This window comes from Suncus etruscus, chromosome 1 (genome assembly GCF_024139225.1).
Source record: "Suncus etruscus isolate mSunEtr1 chromosome 1, mSunEtr1.pri.cur, whole genome shotgun sequence".
Taxonomy (NCBI): Eukaryota; Metazoa; Chordata; class Mammalia; order Eulipotyphla; family Soricidae; genus Suncus; species Suncus etruscus.
The window spans coordinates 88173525-88194648 of NC_064848.1; the positions used below are offsets into that span (position 1 = coordinate 88173525).

At 34.6% G+C, this 21124-nt stretch overlaps 1 protein-coding gene across 1 annotated transcript in view; it reads left to right on the top strand.

The window, feature by feature from the left end:
* The window catches only part of PPP1R9A (protein phosphatase 1 regulatory subunit 9A), a 316932-nt gene that overhangs the window by 172672 nt on the left and 123136 nt on the right, over window positions 1-21124 (top strand). Inside the window, 1 exon segment of the mRNA XM_049784454.1 lies at window positions 14993-15128. Within this exon segment, the coding sequence (XP_049640411.1) occupies window positions 14993-15128 (136 nt within the window).

Consider the following 21124-nt stretch of genomic DNA (forward strand, 5'->3'; position numbering starts at 1 on the left):
GAGGTCTAGGGAGTGCACCCCCAAAATAACTGTCAACTAGAAGCAGCAGAAGAGCGGCTCCGCTTTGCTTCGTGGTCGTGCACTCTAACCAATGAACCCCACCACAACACGCAGGAAAAACCACACTACAAGCGTGACAATGGGAAACCTCTTGGGCAAACACCATACAAAGAGAATGAAGACGAAAGCTCGGATGACCTAATAATTTCCAACCTCCTGATTAACCTCTTGGATAAGGAACTTAATATAGCAATATGGAAGATGCTTGTAGAATTCAAAGAAAGCAAATCAATCTGAAAAGAACACAAAGACAGAAATCAGAAAACTCCAAACAGATCTGAAAAACATGGTAGCTCAACTGAAAACCTCAATAGATGGCCTTGCCAGTAGGATAACAGCAGCTGAGGACAGAATCAGAGTACTGGAAGTTGTGATGCAGAAAAACTCAACACAGCAGAAGAAATTGGAAAAGAACTTTAAGACAAACAAACAGGCAATGGAAAAAGTACTCAAGGAATGCGAACAGATGAAAATAGAAGTTTTTGATAAACTCAACAGGAACAACATAAGAGTCATTGGAATCCCAGAGGCCCAGGTAGGAGATCTCCAGGAAGAATCAACTGTCAAAGACATCATCAAAGAGATACTACCAGAGTTAAAGACTGTATGCAATCAAATCCTGCATGCCCAAAGACTACCAGCTAAAAGAGACCCAAAGAAAAACACCCCAAAACACATCCTCGTTACAATGACAAATCCTACAGATAGAGATAGAATACTGAAAGCAGCAAGATCAAAAAGGAAAATTACATTCAAAGGAGCATCCCTAAGATACTGTACAGCAGACATGTCACAAGAAACTCTCAGAAGACAGTGGTGGGATATTGTGACAAGATTGAATGAAATGAATGCCTCACTGAGAATAGTGCACCCAGCCCACCTCATGTTCACGTTTGAAGGAAGAATACATAGCTTCATGGATAAACAACAGCTCAAAAACTTCACAGATGAAAAACAAGCCTTAAAGGAAAAACTGACAGGTCTACTCTAAGACAAGAGAGACCAACAAACACAGCAAACTTATCTACAAAGATGACATTAAATCCTATGACAATCATCTCCCTCAATGTCAATGAACTGAATTCACCAACTAAAGGACACAGAGTGGCAAAATGGGTCAAAAAGATGAATCCAACTTTCTGCTGCCTACAAGAAACACATCTACGATCAAAATAAAAATTATATTAAAAAAAACACATCTGAATAGTCAGAACAAACATAGACTCAAAATCAAAGGCTGAAGGAAAATTATCCAAGCAAACAACTCCCTCAAAAAAGCTGGGTGGCCATATTAATATCTGATGACACCAACTTTATACTCAGAAAAGTGGTCAGGGACAAAGATCGACACTATCTATAATCAAGATACATGTGCAAACAGGAAGATATCAGACTATTAAACATATATGCACCCAATGAGAGACCAGCAAATTATCTAATACAATTACTGACAAATCTGAAAGAAGACATCAATAATAACACAATAATTGTGGAAGACCTCAACATGGCCCTATAAACACTTGATAGGTCAATCAGACTGAAACCCAACAAAAACATACTAGCCCTGAAAAGAGTTATGAAAGAAAGAGAACTAGTAGATTTATATAGGGCACTTCATCTCAAAAAATCCTGGATACATATTCTTCTCCAATGTACATGGTCATTCTCCTGGATAGACTACATGCTGACACATAAAACATACCTCCATAAAATCAAGAGGATAGAAATCTTGCAGTCTACCTTTGCTGACCACAAGGCTCTGAAATTAGATGTGAACTACAAAGGCACACAGAAGAAAACCTTAAATAATTGGAAATTAAACAGCCTGCTACTGAACAACCAGTGGGTCCGAGATTAAATCAAAAAGGAAATCAAAACTTTCCTGGAAGAAAATAACAATGAAGGCACAAACTGCCAGAATCTATGGGACACGGCAAAAGCGGTCCTGAGAGGAAAATTTATAGCTCTACAAGCACACATCAGGAAGGAAGAAGGAGCATACCTGAATAATGTAGTGATGCAGCTCAAAAAATTAGAAAAAGACCAACAAAAATAAAGAGACAGAAGGAAATAACAAAGCTGAAAGCAGAACTCAATGAAGTGGAAAATCAAAAAACAACCCAAAAGATCAACGAAAGCAGAAGTTGGTTCTTTGAAAAAATAAACAAGATTGATAGACCATAGGCAAAACTCACAAAGAAAGAGAGAGAAATCTGATAACCCATATTAGAAATGAAAATGGAGAGATCACGACAGATATTGCAGAGATCCAAAGGGTAATCAGAGACTATTTTGAGAAACTTTATGCTACTAAACATGAGAACCTAGAAGAAATGGAAAAATTCTTGGACACTTATAACCTTCCACATTTATGTAAGGAGGATCTAGCATATCTAAAACACCCCCATCACTATTGAGGAAATTGAAACTGTAATCAAACATCTTTCCCAGAAGAAAAGCCTAGGCCCAGACGGATTTTCTAATGAAGTTTTTCAAATCTTTCAAGAGGAGCTACTACCAATTCTAGCCAGGCTCTTCCATGAAATTGAAAAAACAGGAACACTCCCAAACAGCTTTTATAAAGCCAATATCACCTTGATAACAAAACCAGACAGAGATACTGCCCAAAAAGAAAATTATAGACCGATATCCCTGATGAATGCTGATGCAAAGATCTTCAACAAAATCCTGGCAAATAAGATCCAATGCATCATCAAGAAGATCATACATTACAACCAAGTAGGTTTCATCCCAGGAATGCAAGGATGGTTTAACATCCATAAATATATCAACATCATACACAACATCAACAAGAAGAAAAATAAAAATTACATGATCATATCAACAGATGCAGAGAAATCATTTGATAAGGTCCAACACCCATTCTTCATCAAAACTCTCAGCAAGATGGAGATGAAAGGAACCTTTCTCAACCTAGTTGAAGCCATCTACCACAAGCCAATCGCAAATATTACCCTCAATGGAGAAAAACAAAAAGCCTTTCCTCTAAATTCTGGTACAAGACAAGGCTGTCCACTCTCACCACTCCTCTTCAACATAGTAATGGAAGTTCTTGCTATAGCAATCAGGCAAGAAAAAGAGATCAAGGGAATCCAGATAGGAAAGGAAGAAGTCAAGCTCTTGTTGTTTGCAGATGACATGATACTCTACTTAAAAAACCCTAAAGACTCTACCAAAAGCTTCTAGAAACAATAGACCCATATAGCAAGGTGGCAGGCTATAAAATTAACACACAGAAATCAATGGACTTTTTATATACCAATAATGATAGGGAAGAGAAGGAAGGCAAGAAGGCAATCCCATTCACATTAGTGCCACACAATCTCAAATATATTTCAGTCAACTTGACCAAAGATGTAAGGACCTATACAAAGAAAACTATAAAGCCCTGCTCCTAGAAATAAGAGAGGATACACAGAAATGGAAACATATACCCTGCTCATGGATTGGCAGGATTAACATAATTAAAATGGCAATACTCCCCAAAGCATTATACAGATTTAATGCGATCCCCTTAAAAATACCCATGACGTTCTTCAAAGAAGTGGTTCAAACACTTATAAAGTTCATGTGGTACAATAAATACCCTCGAATAGCTAAAGCACTTGTAGGGAAAAGGAAAATAGGAAGCATTACTTTTCCCAATGTCAAATTGTACCTCAAAGCAATAGTTATCAAAACAGCATGGTATTGGAATAAAGACAGACTGTCAGATCAGTGGAATAGGCTTGAGTTCTCAGACATTGTCCCCCAGACATACAATCACCTAATATTTGACAAAGGAGCAAGAAATTCTAAGTGGAGCAGGGAAAATCTCTTCAACAATTGTTGCTGGCAGAACTGGTTAGCCACTTGCAAAAAAGTGAACATAGACCCCCAGTTAACATCATGTACGAAGGTAAAATCCAAGTGGATTAAAGACGTTGATATCAGACCTGATACCATAAGGTATATAGAACAACACACCAGTAAAACACTCCCATGACATTAAGACTAAAGGCATCTTCAAGTAGAAACTGCACTTTCGCAAACCAGTGGAAGCAGAGATCAACAGATGGGAATACATTAAGCTGAGAAGCTTCTGCACCTCAAAAAAATAGTGCCCAGTATACAAGAGCCACCCACCGAGTGGGAGAAACTATTCACCCAACACCCATCAGATAAGGGGCTAATATCCAAAATATACAGGGCACTGACAGAACTTTACAAGAAAAAATCATCTAATCCCATCAAAAAATGGGGAGAAGAAATGAACAGATGCTTTGATAAAAAAGAAATACAAATGGCCAAAAGACACATGAAAAAATGCTCCTCATCACTAATCATCAGGGAGATGCAAATCAAAACAATGATGAGATACCATCTCACACCACAGAGATTGGCATACATCACAAAGAATGCGAACAATCAGTGCTAGCGGGGATGTGGAGAGAAAGGAACTCTCATCCACTGCTGGAGGGAATGCCATCTAGTCCAACCTCTATGGAAAGCAATATGGAGATTCCTCCAAAATCTGGAAATTGAGCTCCCATTCGAACCAGCTATTCCACTCTTAGGGATATACCCTAAGAACACAAGAATACAATACAAAAACCCCTTCCTCACACCTATATTTATTGCAGCAATATTCACAATAGCCAGGCTCTGGAAATAACCGAGATGCCCTTCAACAGATGAATGGCTAAAGAAAATGTGGTACATTTACACAATGTTCTATTATGCAGCCGTCAGGAGAGATGAAGTCATTAAATTTTCCTATACATGGATGTATATAAAGTTTATCATGCTGAGTGAAATAAGTCAGAGGGAGAGAGATAGACACAGAATAGTCTCACTCATCTATGGGTTTTAAGAAAAATAAGTCTTTTTGCAACAATCATCAGAGACAATGAGAGGAGGGCTGGAACTTACAGCTCACTCATGAAGCTCACCACAAAGTGTGGTTAGTGCAGTTATAGATATAACTACACTGTGAACTACCATAATCAAGTGAATGGATGAGGGAACTGGAAAGCCTGTCTGGAGTACAGGTGGGGGTGGGCTGGGATGGAGGGAGATTTGGGATATTGGTGGTGGAAATGTTGCACTGGTGTTCTTTACATGACTGGAACCTAATCAAAATCATATATGTAATCAATATGTTTAAATAAAGAAAAAAAAGAAAGTAGATGTCTTTACAGAGACAATGTGTTGATGAGAAAATTTGGTAGAATCAAGAAAAGGAAAGACTGCTTAAACAATATTAGACACACTTAAAAAAAGAAAGAAAGAAATAACTACACTGAGAGCTACCATAATCATGTGAATGAATGAGGGAACTGGAAAGCTTGTCTAGATTACAGGTGAGAGTGGGGTGGAATGGAGGGAGATTTGGGACATTGGTGGTAGGAATTGCACTGGTAAAGGGGGTTGTTCTTTACATGACAAACTTAATCACAATCATAACTGTAATCAAGATGCTTAAATAAAGATATTATAAATTGAAAAAAGAATATACTCTTTTTTCAGTTGAAAACCTCCTATTTCATGTGGTAAGGAATTGTTTAAAAATGCAATTTATAAGAGTTTGATGAGCTCATTATTGATGCTTTAAAATAGCCTAGTTCTGAGAATATTATGTAAAATTATTTGGGGAAAGTACAGGGGAAATGAACCAGTATTTTATTAGAGTTACCTCACTAACACAGTAAGTGCAATTGTCTTTCTGCGAATTTTTCTCTATTCTTGAGCTAGCATTTTCCTGGGTTATTTTGGAAATTGTATTGGAAGCTATGTGTGAAGGCTTTAAAATTATTTCTAAGTAAAAAATATGTAATATTTAACTTACAAGAACAATTCTTAGTTGGAAATGTTTTTACTTATGTGAAATCATAGCCATCCTTTTTACTCTCTCCATAATTTGTATTATCAAGTCTTGTATAAGTAGCAAATTATTTTCCTGATAAGAACTTTCTTCTTGATCAGATTCTCCATTTATCAAGTCTTGTATAAATAGCAAATTATTTTCCTGATAAGAACTCTCTTCTTGATCAGATTCTCCATGCTGTCCTAGTTATACTTAGCCCTAGTAATAGCAGTTATTTTAATAATATTTATCATCAAATAAGGAATTGATTTAATCAGTTAACTCTAATGTAGAAAAGTTAAGAACTGGTAGAAATAAATCTGCCTTCATTATCTGCCTCTCCTCTTCAGAAACCTTCAGTGACCCTCTATTCTGTACAGAATTTAAAGCTCATCATTTTTAAATTAATCATGTTTTTCATTTCCTAATCTGACCACTGTCTCTCATTATGATTTTTTTTCTTTTGATGGGGATAGTTCACACCTAGTTTGTTCAGGATTTAATCCTGTGTTTAGGGAGATGGTAAGGGGACCATCTGCAGTGCCAGGATTGAACCTCCCCAGGTTAGCCATGTGAAAGGAAAGTATCCTAGCTGCTTCACTATTATAGCTTGTAACTCACCCTATTTTTTTATCTGATACATTTATAATGATGTAGTCATAATCCTTTAAACATAACTTAGAATTACTGATTTTGAGCCTTTTATCAATTGTTTCCCTTCATTTAAAATAAATTTTTTTTCTGAATAGATTGCTAGTTATAAGATGGGGAAAGAGTCTAAGTGAATTGATGCTAAGGTAATAGTTTTAACTTATTAAAGTAATATTCAATCACCTAACTATATTTTAGTGATAGTCCTCTAAAACTATATAAAATAAATCTAAAATGGTTCTAAAAGCTAGACATATATCATATATATATTATGCTTTAGGGCCACACTCTGTGGTGTGGAATTACTCCTGGCTTTGCACTCAACTATTGCTCCTGGCTGAGAGGTAGCTAGTTATAATACATAATAAGGGCAGAGCTAAGAGTGTAATATTATACTTATTCATATAATTTATCATTCATCTACATGAATAAGTTAAGTAGAAAAATGGATATATTAACCTCAAGCTTAACCAAAAGGGCAGAGCTAGTAGTTGAAATGGGACACAAAGATTTGGGCCAAAATAACCTAAAAGTTTTCACAAATAGATTAGTCATTGAAGACTTAAAACCTCAGTATATAATATCAAAGATATAGACAGAGCAAGATACTGAAATAAAATTTTGTTGGAGTATGCAGTCAGGATATCTTCAGTAAATGCTACTCTTTTAAGACAGTACAAGAAATAAAGAAAATAATAAAGCAGAACATTTTTCAAGTCTAATTATCCAATTCAATTAAAAACTAACAAATAATCACAGATCTAATTATAGTCTCTGTGAAAATATTTTTTAAAAATCCAGTAATTATAAAAATAGTTAAAAACTAAAAAATCCTAAAGTACTGAATAAAATTAACATCAAAATTTTAGTCATCAACAATATATACTAAAACATAATTAACAGGAGAGAGTACACATAAGTTTCCTTTTATGAGACTAGACTAACCATTATGCCACATCAGAATAGATAATAAAACAAAAAGTGTTCCACACTGTTACTCATAAATGTAGGTACAAATCTCCCATTAGCAGATTGAAGCTAAGATCTATAAATAGATAATAAATTGTGCCCAGGTAACATTCAAGATTGAAATGCATTTGTTCACAGCTACTTTGCAAAACAATTTGACAGCTTTTTTTAAGTCAAATATACTTTTTCATTGTAGCTGTCAATGCCACTATTACTAAAATGCAACAAAAACATATATCTGCTCAAAGACATATTTGCATGTTTATAGAATGACATTATAACAGTTAAAAACCAAAAATAATTTTAACTAGTAGATATAAAAATTTTATTACATCTTACACAATGAAATATTTCTCAGCTACACAAAGGAATGAGAGACCAGTATAGTCAACATTAGTTACGACTCTCAAAAATACTGCTAGGTCTGGACTCAAGATCAGTCCCACAAAGACTGCGAGGAAGTGAGCCAGTACTGCAAAATATGCAAAGGAGTCTATTTTAAAATACAAGCATACTGGGCCACACCTCTAGCAGGTGCGACCCCCCCGCCCCTGTCAATCTTAGATTCTTACTTGTATACCCAGTTTAGAGATTATTAGAATGGACTAAGTGACCATTGCAGGGATTGGCTACACATTTAATCATTGCTTAGGGGTAAACTGGTTGGTGAAGGAAGAAATTGGACGCTTCCTAGACAGATTTCAGAGATTTCACCAGCTATATAAATTTAAGGCCCGCATTCCATTTGGGTGCCCTCAGGTTCCTGGGTGCTAGTTCTTGGATGCAATTAGATTGTTTTCTGCATTCCTTAATATATGACCATCCTGGTAGTATGTGTTCATAAAGTTTCTGGGTCTAGCTGTTCTTCTGGGCCTAGTCCCTGACCTCTGCAGCTTTAATTATAAACTTATATTCTAATATTCCCTTCTAACAATGCTTTATTCAGTCAAAAAAAAAGTCATAAAACTTTGACATTGATTGCTTGGTTTCATTAAATACAGACAAAGTGGGAATTTGGAGAGTGAATAAAAAGTTGTATAAGGAGTGGCCGGAATAGTAGTGCAGCATTAGGGTCCTTGCCTTGCACGAGACTGACACAGTAGGGACCTCGATTTGATTCCTGGTGTTCTATATGGTTCTCCAAGACGGAGCAATTTCTGAGCGCATAGCCAGGAATAACCCCTGAGTGTCACCGGGTGTGGCCCAAAAACCAAAAAAAAAATAAATAAATAAAGTTGTATAAGGATTAGTTATGTATTTAGTACACATTTGTAAGTTTATCATGTCCAGTCAACTCTGGAGAAAGTATTAAGTGTTTTTGGGGGAGGAGGGGAGGGCGGTCATGCCCAATGGCGCTTAGGGGTTACTCCTGGCTCTGTGCTCAGAAATCACTCCTGACTGGCTCGGGGGACCATATGGGTTGCTGGGATTTGAACCCTGTTGGCTGTGTGCAAGGTAAATGCCATACTGCTCTGCTATCTTTCCAGCCCCTAGGTGTTATTTTTTTAACTTCATAGAGTCATAGTAGTAAAGAAACACAAATGTTACAGAAAATAATATTATAGGAGAGATATTGTTCTTCAGTGTGAGACATTGCTAATTTGTATGTCATGACTTAAACTTAGTTAATGTATTATATAAAAATTGAAATCTATAAAAATGGATGGTAATAATTATGATAAACCTATAATTTACTAATAGAAGAAAAATTTACAAAATGATCCCATTATAATCATATTAAAAGCTCAAATATCTAGGAATCAAGAAGATGACAGTGAAAAGTTATAGAATTTATAAAATGTGTATTTACTGAAAATTATAAGTCACTTCTAAATGAAACAAATAAAACAGACAAAAAGAAATAGAAGACAATAGGAGACACAAGAAAATGGAATCATTTATTTGTTCACTTATTAGAAGAATCAACATTGTTAAAATGGCCATCTTAACCAAAGTAGTACAACACAATTCACGTCAAAATTCCTAGGGCATGGGGCCAGAGAGATAGCATGGAGATAGGGCTTTTGCCTTTTATACAGAAGGATGGTGGTTCAAATCCCAGCATCCCATATGGTCCCCTTTGCCTGCCGGGGTGATTTCTGAGTGTAGAGCCAGGAGTGACCCCTAAGCATGGCTGGCTGTGACCCCCCCCCAAAAAAAAAGAAAAAAGAAAAATTCCTAGGGCATTTTTCCAGGACATTGAACAAATACCTCTAAAATGTGTATGGAGCCATAAAACCCCAATAATAATAATAATAATAATAATAATAATAATAATAATAATAATAATAATAATAATACCCCAAAACAAGACTAAGAAGAAAACAAAATACTTGGCATTTCATTATTTAAATCTATAGTAATCAAAAATATATGGCACTGGAACAAAGACAAACTGTTAGATCAGTGAACTGGATTTGAGAGTCCAGAGAGTTAATTCCAGGTGCCATATGTGTATACTGAGCATGAACCTAAAAGCAGTACTGTCTGAGACTTCCATGGCACACTCGAGTGTGTTCCAGGTAACTGCAAGCCTCACAGCTAGGATATGCAACTGCCAGTAATGTGGCCTGCCAATAAGAATCAATGTGAAAACCACAGTAATCTTCCAAGAGCATTTGCTTGAACCAGAATTTGTTAGAATTACAATTATACACAATAGAAAATAAATCATGTGCATTTTTTTTTTGTTTTGGAGGACCATACACAGTGATGCTCAAGGCTTACTCGTGGGTCTGTGCTTAGAGATTAGTCCTGGTCAGGCTCAAGAACAGTCTGAGGTGCTGGGATTATATCCAGGTTGACTGTATGCCAGGTGCCCTCTTAGCTCTGATATCCTTCCAGTTCTATTTTCATTTTAAAAATATATACCTTATTTAAATTTTTGGTGTATTGAAAAATACATTTTATATATTTTAATATAGAAATGATCCTTTAAGAGCTATTTAACTATATACTAGTATAGCTATTTCTTTTTAGATTTACCCAATAATAGTAATAATTATACTGCATTATATTTAAGAAAAGGAACTCGTAAACAATTTTGACATAACCTCACACATCATTCAGATATATCATGACTGCATGCTCTTTATAACTTCAGTTTAGCAAATTATAAATGAAATCTATAGTTCTTTTATTTGCATAATGAATTCAATTTAATCTCATCATTTAAACTACAGTACATGGTCAGTATAGTTTAATAATAGCTGAAAAGAAAATGGAAAACTAATTTATCTGCCTTTGCCTATAGTTGCCAGCATGAGGGAAAGTAATGGTAGTTTTTAGTGAAATAAATCAGATGAACAAGATTACTATTTGAAAACAAGTAACTATTATTAAAAAAAAACTAAACATTGCTCACAGGTGGTATACGCATACACAGTACCTGAGTACATATCACACAGCTCCTCTCTTGAGCCAGCTCCTACTTTTGAACTGGCCACCTTCTTTCTCTTTGCTCTCTCTACTTTTGCTTGTGCCTTTTCTTTGCAATTTACTTATTTCTCTATCTGATCCTCTTTCTCTCCTGCTTCATTATCTCCCAATATAATGTGTTTTTACTTAAAAAAAAAAGTGAACAATTTTGCAGAAACATCAATTGACTTGGTCACATTATTTGGGGCAGTTGTTAAATTACTGAAGAATTTAGATATTCTAAAGTTGATATATAGTGCATATTTTTTTATTTCAATGGCCATTAAAATTAAGATTTTTACAAACTTTTGTCCAAGCATGCATTTAATATTTCTCCTGTTGTGATCTATTCAGTTTCAAAATTCGGGTTTTCAGAGAGGGATAAGTAGGACACAGATATTACTTTTTAATGCAATCGAGTCTATCTAGATATTAATATATTATCTAGATTTTTAAAAGTAAACATTTGTTAAATATTAACTAACTAACTAGACTTAAACTTTTACATCAGTTATGTATTCATTATTTGTAATATGACATGACATTTATCTGGAACAATAAACACCTAACAATAGCTAATGCAACCTAGAAGAAAAAAAAGATGGAGACATCACTATCTCCAACTTTAAATTATATTACAAAATAATAATCATTAAAACTACATTTTACTTAAAGACAGACCCTCACATCAATGGAATAGACTTGAGTATTCATAGAATGTTCCCCAGACATACAATCAATTAATAATTGATAAAGCAGCAGGTAATACAAATGGAGCAAGGAAAATCTCTTCAACAAGTAGAATTGGCACAACTGGTAAGCCACAGGCAAAAAGTGAACTCAGACCTTTATCTAACACCATCCACAAAGGTCAAATCAAAATGAATTAAAGATCTTGATATCAGACCTGAAGTTATAAGGTATATAGAAGAAAATGTAGGAAAAACACTCCATTACATTGAAACTAAAGGCATCTTCAAAGAGGAAACACCAGTGTCTAAACAGGTGGAAGCAGAGAAAACTTCTTAAGAACAATCGTGTTGGACTGGATAATTAAATTATTAGTCTGGAAAGCATGCTTTCTCTGAAGGATGCTTGATTCTTGACACCAACTTCTCTTCTCTGAGTACTACCAGATATAATTCCTAAACCAAAAAAGGTAATTAGTTTATTTTTAATGTTTCTTATTAAAAAATTTATTTAAGTTCCACAGCCATTAAATATTCAGGAATTACTCCTAGCTGGAGATGGTGTGCACAGGAGACTCTGTGGAGTCTGGAATTGAATCTAGGTCAACTCTTTGCAATGAAAGTGTCATACCCTTTGTACTATCTCTCCAGCCCCATAGATAATAAAATTTCCTTTTAGGAGAGAATGAATGAAAAACATAAGAATATGAAAAGGCAAGCATTTGAAAGAAGATAATAAATATGAGAGCACTATCTGTGTACATGTGCTTATTTATGTGTATGTATATATCTGTACTATGTATGTATACATTCATGTGTTTATGCATCTATATATATTCTGAATATATACTAATCATTGAGACTTCATAATAGAAAGTCTGAAAACAATTTTTAAAAGTGGACAAAATATTTGAAAAGATTTTTTTTCTGAGAAGATAAATGAAAGGTCAATAAATCCATAATAGTTACATAACATCATTAGTCAACAGAGCATTTGCTGTAACAATCTTTATTTATTTATTTATTTATTTATTTAGTTAGTTAGTTAGTTAGTTAGTTAGTTAGTTTTTGGATCAGACCCAGTGGCACTCAGGGGTAACTCCTGGCTCTGTGCTCAGAAATCACTCCTGGCAGGCACAGGAGACCATATGGGATGACTGGACTTGAACCAGGGTCCCTCCTGTGTCAGGTCTTGTGCAAGGCAAAAGCCTTACCACTGTGCTATTCTTTTGGCCCCAAAGATAACCTTTGTTTTTTGTTTGTGTTGTTTTGTTTTGTTTTGTGGTCACACCCAGTGCTCAGGAGTTACTCCTAGCTCTGAGCTCAGAAATTGCCCCTGGGAGACTCAGGGGACATTTGGGATGCCAGGAATCAAACTACTGTCCCTCCTGGGTTGGCCACATGCAAGACAAAGCCCTACTGCTGTACTACTTCTCAGACCCCTTGCTGTAACAATCTTTAAAAGAAGCAGTAAGAACCCAAAAAAGGATTAAACATTTAAAAGACAATAGCAAGTTTTTGTGAGTCTGTAAAATAACTTTCAAACATTGCTAGTAAAAATTTGAAGCAGTAAATAATTTGGCAGTTTATTTGAAAGTTAACAATATACTTGCCATATGATTAATCAATTTTGTACAACAAAGTAATGTTCACTGATATTTAAAATTAATTACTAATTTTACATTAATGTTGATGAGTCTTCGAAACTTTTGTGGTGAATAAAAGAAACCATACCCTCTCTCTTCTGTTTATGTGAAATTCTAATATGGACCCAAGTTCAGGATAACTCAATGGGAAGAAACATGGTATAGTTCTTGAGTTAATCAAAATATTCTTTTTTTATTGGGGCAGTAATCACAGGGCTATACACTTGTCAAACTTATTGCACCATTAAAGTAAAGTGTAACCATAAAGTAAATGTACTTTACTGTGTGTAAATTGTGCCTGAATAAAAATCAAAATTACAGTACTTACAAATCTACTTAAAGTTGACACCTAAAGGAAAATAACTCATGATAAATTAACACCTAAACATAATTTCAATGTCCTATTTATACTAGATATAATATTTTGCTAAGACAATTCCTAGCATATCACTACAGTATTTTGCATTCATATAAATACATAATACATAAATACATGGTTTAAAATTATGACTTATGGAACTAGAGAGATAGTAATGTAAGACATTACTTTCTACATAGACAAATCAGGTTGGATCCCCAGCACCCCATCTGCTACCAAGAGCCCAACCAAGAGCACATAGCCAGGAGAAAGCACTAAGCATAGCCAGTATGGCATAAACTCCCCTCACAAAAATGCAATAATTATTGATTATAGAATCTTGTTTTAATCAAAGAATAGTATCATTTTAGTATAAAGCAAAATTGAACAAATAATTAAAAATAATGGTGGTATATGTATATGGTGGAAAAATATCTGGGAGACACATAATGTGTATTTTTAAAAAACAAACCCTGGTTTTAGAAGATGTTAAAAAGTGTGGATTAATTTGTTGAGCGGAGCTCATAGTATTGATGAACATTATCCTATGTGACTGTAATTTGCATTAAGTGAATTAAATTTGTGGCTTTTCTTCACATTTTCCTATATAATCTGTTGGCAAATATTTGTCTTTTTTCCACTTATTATTGAAGAAGCCACATTATCCCTTTAGCATTCTGTTTCTCTAAAATAAGAATAATTGTTCTTCCCTTATTGAGTGATCCTAAGTGCAGTGTTATAGGAAATTATAAGTTTGCTTTTATTTTGTCATTAAAATGTGTCAAGTATTCTAGAGTGGATTTCATCATTTTGATTTCTTCCAAAGTAATTATATTCTTATAGTACTTTATATTTTATGTTTCTTTTGGGAGGCTGTGTCTTCAAAACTCACTTGATTGCTCAACAAAACTTTCTTTTAACCCAAGCATACCACTTAAAGTCTATAGGTGATTTTCTTCTTCTTTATGTTGGTTAGATGTTTTGTTGGTTGGTTGGTTGGTTGGTTGGTTGGTTGGTTGGTTGGTTGGTTGGTTGGTTGATATGGATTCTAGGATTCAGTCTCTACTGAAATTCATAATTTTCCAACCAGGTCCTAGACACCTTATCAGCACAAAAGTGGGTTTTGTTTCTTTGTTTTTAGGCCTCACCAGAAAGGGTTCAGGGGTTTCTCCTAACTCTGAGTTCAGAAATTACTCTTGGCAGGCATGGGAACAGATGCTGGGGACCAAACTCAGGTCAGGATAGATGTTGATGAGATTCCAAGTTGGTTACTTTTCTTTGTATTCTTTTTCGCTGAAGAGTCTTACTATCTTAGTCTTCTCTAACCTTTCTACAGATTTGTTATTGGGCGAGAAAAACCAGGACAAGTAAGTGAGGTTGCCCAGTTGATAAGTCAGACACTGGAGCAGGAGAGACGCCAGAGAGAGCTGCTTGAGCAGCACTATGCCCAGTATGATGCTGATGATGATGAGGTAAGATTCACTTCTAAACCATCTTTTTCTTCATTCCTACAGTATATAGTTCCTTATAAACAGTGTCACAGGTTCTTTGTAGTTGTCAGAAAATGATGTGCCTGCATTCTAAACTAGCTGAATTGAAGAAAGGATTTGGAATCAAATTATTTTAATATTCTAATATATGATAGTTGCAATAAAAATTTAAAGGCAAAAAGGTGAATTATAGCTATATTGATAAAATTATGTGTTTTTGGTGGCTGTCTTCATTGTTGTTATACAGTCTTTCTCTCTGCTTTATGTTCGTCATTTTCCACAACATTTTGACAATGAGTCTCTAATTTTTTTTATAGACTCATTCTTTTAAATCAACAAATTTTTTGATTGAAAACACACATGCATCCAGAAACTTAGGACAGTAAAAAAGAATGTTTAAGGTGTTTTTTTTCCTCAGGAAGAGAAAGTTCTTTGGATCTGTTCACTATGATTTGTACTAACATAGTGCAGACAAAGTATTTCCACTTGGTTTTTTTCCATAGAGTAGATACATATTGAAATCATTTTGTATTCACTCTCTTTATAAGATGAACTAAATTAAAAGACACTAACCCCCAAGTGAAAATAGCTTTCCAGACCTCTTATGTGCTTTAATAGAATACAGATGCTAGCCTATTTCTAATATAAATGCTAATGTATTTTATATAATGGCACAGCCGATCAATTTTACAACATGTGTATGTTTCATACTGGCCTGTAAAAATATCCATCATTAATTCAGATTTTATTCTCTATAAACACAGTAAATATTCATATAAAACAAAACTATTATTATCTTTTTTGTGACCATCCTGCAGTGCTCAGATGTTACTCATGATTCTAATGCTCAGGAAATTACAAGAGCTCAGGAAACTTTATGGGAGTTCAAGTTGGTCATGTGTAAGACAAATGCCCTGCCTGCTGTTTTGTTTTCCATCCCCGCAAATATTCTTCATTTTACCACCATTGTAAGAACGGTGCCACTTCATATGTTTAACTCTACTTATTTGAATATCCTTTTATATTTTCCTTTGGTTTTGGGGTTTTTGTTTTTGGGTTTTTTTTTGGGGGGGTTGGACCATAGCTAGTGGTTCTCAGGGGTTACTCCTTGCTCTGTGCTCAGGGATCTGTCTTGATGGCCTTATGGACCAGATAAGATACTAAGACTAGAGATCAAACACAGGTTGGCCACAAGCAAGAACCCTACCCACTGTACTATCATTCTAATCCTGAATATATTCCTAAATAGAAAGCTTTCTTTGATTTATAGCCAGAATATAATAAAATATAATACAAAGGCTCAAATAATTTTTATTTATTTTTTCCTATAATGTTCTATATTCAATGCATATTTTCTTCTGCTTACAGTATAATGAAGGCATATTCTTTATTTTGAAGAATAAGAATGGTGCATCAGTTAACTTTGATCAAAATAACACTTTAAGAAATTATACGCTATGAATCTTCTAATATTCTATTAATTTGCTCTAGTTTTCACTTTCAGAATTTTTTGAAATGGCAAATATTTTCTCATTGCTTGAATTTTCTCATTGTTGAATTTTAAAAATATATAAAAGCAGTTTTATTATTTATTTGATGTTTCATCTTACCTAGTTTTTTACTTCCTTCTTTAGTATTTGGTGTTTCATCAAAGATTAATTTGCTTTGACTAAAAACCTATTTTAGGGTTGTATAAACAATAATTATCTGCAAGTTTAGATTTTTTAATTAATAATTTTAATTGAATCACCATGAGATACAGTTACAAAGTTGTTTATGACTAAGTTTCAATACACACTGTCCTAACACCTATACCCATTTTATTTCCAGTGTACATTTTTCTAGTACTCAATTAATTTGATTTAGTTTTCACGTGCAGAATTTTTTGAAATGACAAATATTTTCTTATTGCATTTGTGTTGAATTTTAAAAATAAATAAAAGCAGTTTTATTACATATTTGATGTTTCATCTTACCTAGTTTTCAACTTCCTTCTTTAGTATTTGGTGTTTCATCAAAGATTAATTTGTTTTGACTAAAAACCTATTTTAGGGCTGTATAAACAATAATTATCTGCAAGTTTAAATTTTTCTTTTAATTAATAATTTTAATTGAATCACTATGAGATATAGTTAAAAAGTTGCTTATGGTTAAGTTTCAGTACACACTGTTCTAACACCTATACCCATTTTGTTTCCAGTGTACATTTTTCTCTACATACGTCACTTTTTTCCCTCTTACCATTCCCACTCTCTCATCCAACTCCAACCTGCTTGCCTCTATAGTAGACATTGCTCACAAATGAAATACCATCATTTGAAATATTGAATATCTCAAAGAAATATCACTGCTCTTTCTCTCCCTTTATCCCTCTCATTCTCCCTCCCTTTTCCCTCTTTAGTTTTTTACAAACTCCTGATATTTAAGTAATTATGTTATCTATGTTTGAAGGGAGTATGGGTCAACATTAAGGTGGTAGATGGTGAGGAGTTTCTGATATTTGGGCCTCAGTAACTTTATCTTTTAAATATTATACTTAGGCTAAAAATCTCTAAATTTTATACAATATTCTTGAAAATAAGGCCTCATGTCTAACAAGAAAAAAGGAAAAGGTTTGCCCTGTTGTGAGTTTTCCAGACTGAGAGGACCTGTTTCCTTTGTGTGTTTTTCTACTCTTCTATCTCTTGAACCTCTCTTGAGAGGGACAAGAAGGGCCCAGAAAAAACGGTCTCTTAAGGCTCAAGGAGAGCATGGCTGCTCCGCTTCACTGTGGCTGCGCACTCTTTCTAACTAATGAACCCCACCATAACACACAGAAAAAATCACACTACAAATGTGACAATGGGGAAACCTCACAGGAAAAACACCATGCACAGAGAATGAAGATGATAGGTCTGATGACCCAAAAAATACCAACCATCTGATTAATCTCTCACATAAGGAATTTAGAAATATGGAGGATCCTCATGGAAATCAAAGAAAAAATAGCTCTAGCTGAACAGAACTCAAAGATAGAAATCAGAAAACTTCAAATTGAAATAGCAGATCTGAAAAACACAATAGCTGAACTGAAAACTTCAAAGGAAAACCTCTCCAACAGGGTAACAGCAGCTGAGGACAGATCTGAACTGGAAGATGAAATGCAGAACAACTCTATACAGCAAAAGAGATTGGAAAAAGAACCTTAAGGCAAAGTATCAGACAATGGAAAAGTACTCAAAGAATATGAACAAATGAAAATAGAAATCTTTGATAAACTCAAAAGAAACAACATAAGAATCATTGGACTCCCAGAGGCCCAAGAAGGGGATCCTCAGGAATAATCAACAGTCAAAGACATCATCACAAAGAAACTCCCAGAGCTAAAGACTGCATGCAATCAAATCCTGCATGCCCAAAAAGTACCAGCTAAAAGAGACCCAAAGAAAATAACCACAAGACACATCCTAGTCACAATGATGAAGCCTACAGACAGAGAGAATACTGAAAGCAGCAAGATCAAAAAGGAAATTACATTGAAAGGAGCATCCATAATATTTACAGCAGATGTGTCACAAGAAACTCTGAAGACCAGAGGACAGTGGTGGGATATTGTGACAAGACTGAATGAAATGGATGCTTCACCTAGAATACTGTACCCAGCCCGACTCATGTTTAGGTTGGAAGGAAGAATACGTAGCTTCACAGATAAACAACAGCTCAGAAACTTCACAGATGCAAAACCAGCCTTAAATGAAACACTGAAAAGTATACTTTAAGACAAGACAAACCAAGAGACACACCAAATTTATACACAAAGATGATATTAAATCTCATGACAATCATCTTCCTCAATGTCAATGGACTATATGCAACAATTAAGAGACACAAAGTGGCTAAGTGGATCAAAAAGATGAACCCAACATTCTGTTGCCTACAAGAAACACATCTGAATAGTCAGAACAAACATAGACACAAAATCAAAGGCTGGAGAAAAATCATACAAGCAAAGAACCCTTAAAAAAGCTGGGGTGGCCATATTAATATTATTATTAATATTAATTAATATCAGACAACACAAACTTTAGACTCAGAAAAGTTGTAAGGGACAAAGATAGACGCATCATACTAATAAAGGGATATGTGCATCAGGAAGAAATCACGCAACTAAACATATAGGCACCCAATGAGAGACAAGCAAAATATCTAATGCAATTATTGACAAATTTGAAAGAAGATATAAAATAATAACACAATGATTATGGGAGACCTCAACACGGTCTTGTTAACACTTTATAGGTCAACAAGACTGAAACCCAACAAAAATATACTAGCTCTGAAAGAGAAATGGAAGAAAGAGGCCTAGTAGATATATATAGGACACTCTATCCCCAGAAACCTTGATACACATTCTTCTGAAGTGTACATGGGTATGAAATGTACCTGGATGAAATGTACAGGATAGAACACATACTGGCACATAAAACATACCTCCATAAAATAAAGAGGATAGAAATTATTCTGGCTACCATCGTAGATCACAAGGCTCTAAAATTAGATGTGAACTACAAAGGGACACAAAAGAAGAATTTTAACAACTGGAAATTAAACAGCCTGCTACTGAACAACCAGTGCATCTGAGATGAAATTAAAGAGGAAATCAAAACTCTCCTGGAAACAAATGAATATGAAGACACAAACTATCAGAATCTATGGGACACAGCAAAAGTGGTACCGAGAGGAAAATTTATAGCTTTGCAAGCACATATCAGGAAGGAAGAAGGGGAATATCACAATAGTTCAGTGACACAGCTTATAAAATAAGAACACAATAAACAAAAGGAACCAAAAATAGGTAGACAGAAGGAAATAACAAAGCTTAGAGCAGAAATCAATGAAGTGAAAACCCAAAAATTAATCCGAAAGATCAACGAAAGCAGAAATTAATTCTTTGAAAAAATAAAAAAGATTTATAGACCATTGGCAAAACTCAAAAAGAAAAAGAGTAAAACCTGCTAACCCTTATTAGAAATGAAAGGAGGGGGGTTCACTACAGATATTGCAGAGATTCAAAGGATAGTCAGAGACTACTGTAAGAAACTATGCCACCAAACATGAGAACCTGGAAGAAATGGATAAATTCTTGGATTCTTATAAACTTCCACGGTTGAATACGGAGGATGTAGCATATCTAAAAACACCAATCACTATTGAGGAAATTAAAATGGTAATATAATGTCTGCCCTAAAACTAAAGCCCAATCCCAGATGGAGTCACTAATGAATTCTTTCAAACCTTTCATGAGGAACAACTACCAATCCTGACCAGACTCATGAAATTGATAAAACAGGAGCACTTCCAAATAGCTTTTATGAAGCCAACATCACCTTGATACCAAAACCAGACAGAGATGCTGCCAAAACAGAAAATTACAGACCAGTATCCCTGATGAACACAGATTCAAAGATCCTCAACAAAATCCTGGCAAATAGGATCCATGCCTCATCAAGAAGATCATTCACTACAATCAAATAGGTTTCATCCTAAAAATGCAAGGATGGTTTAACGTCCATAAATCTCTCAACATAATACAAAACATCAACAAGAAAAATAAAAATCACATGATCATATTAATAGACACAGAAAAGCATTTTATAAGAACCAACATCCATTCTTGATAAAACCTCAGTAAGATGGGAATGAAAGGAACTTCTCTCAATATAGTTAAGGCCATCTACAACAAGCCAATGGAAAATATTATCCTCAATGGAGAAAAACTAAAAGTCTTCCCTCTAAATTCTGGTACAAGACAAGGCTGTCCTCTCTATTTATCTACTCCTATTCAACGTAGTACTGGAAGTACTTGCTATAACGATTAGGCAAGAAAAAGATAATAAAGGCATCTAGATAGGAACAGAAGAAGTCGAGCTCTCACTGTTAGCAGATGACATAATACTCTACTTAGAAAACCCTAAAGACTCTACCAAAAAGCTTCTAGA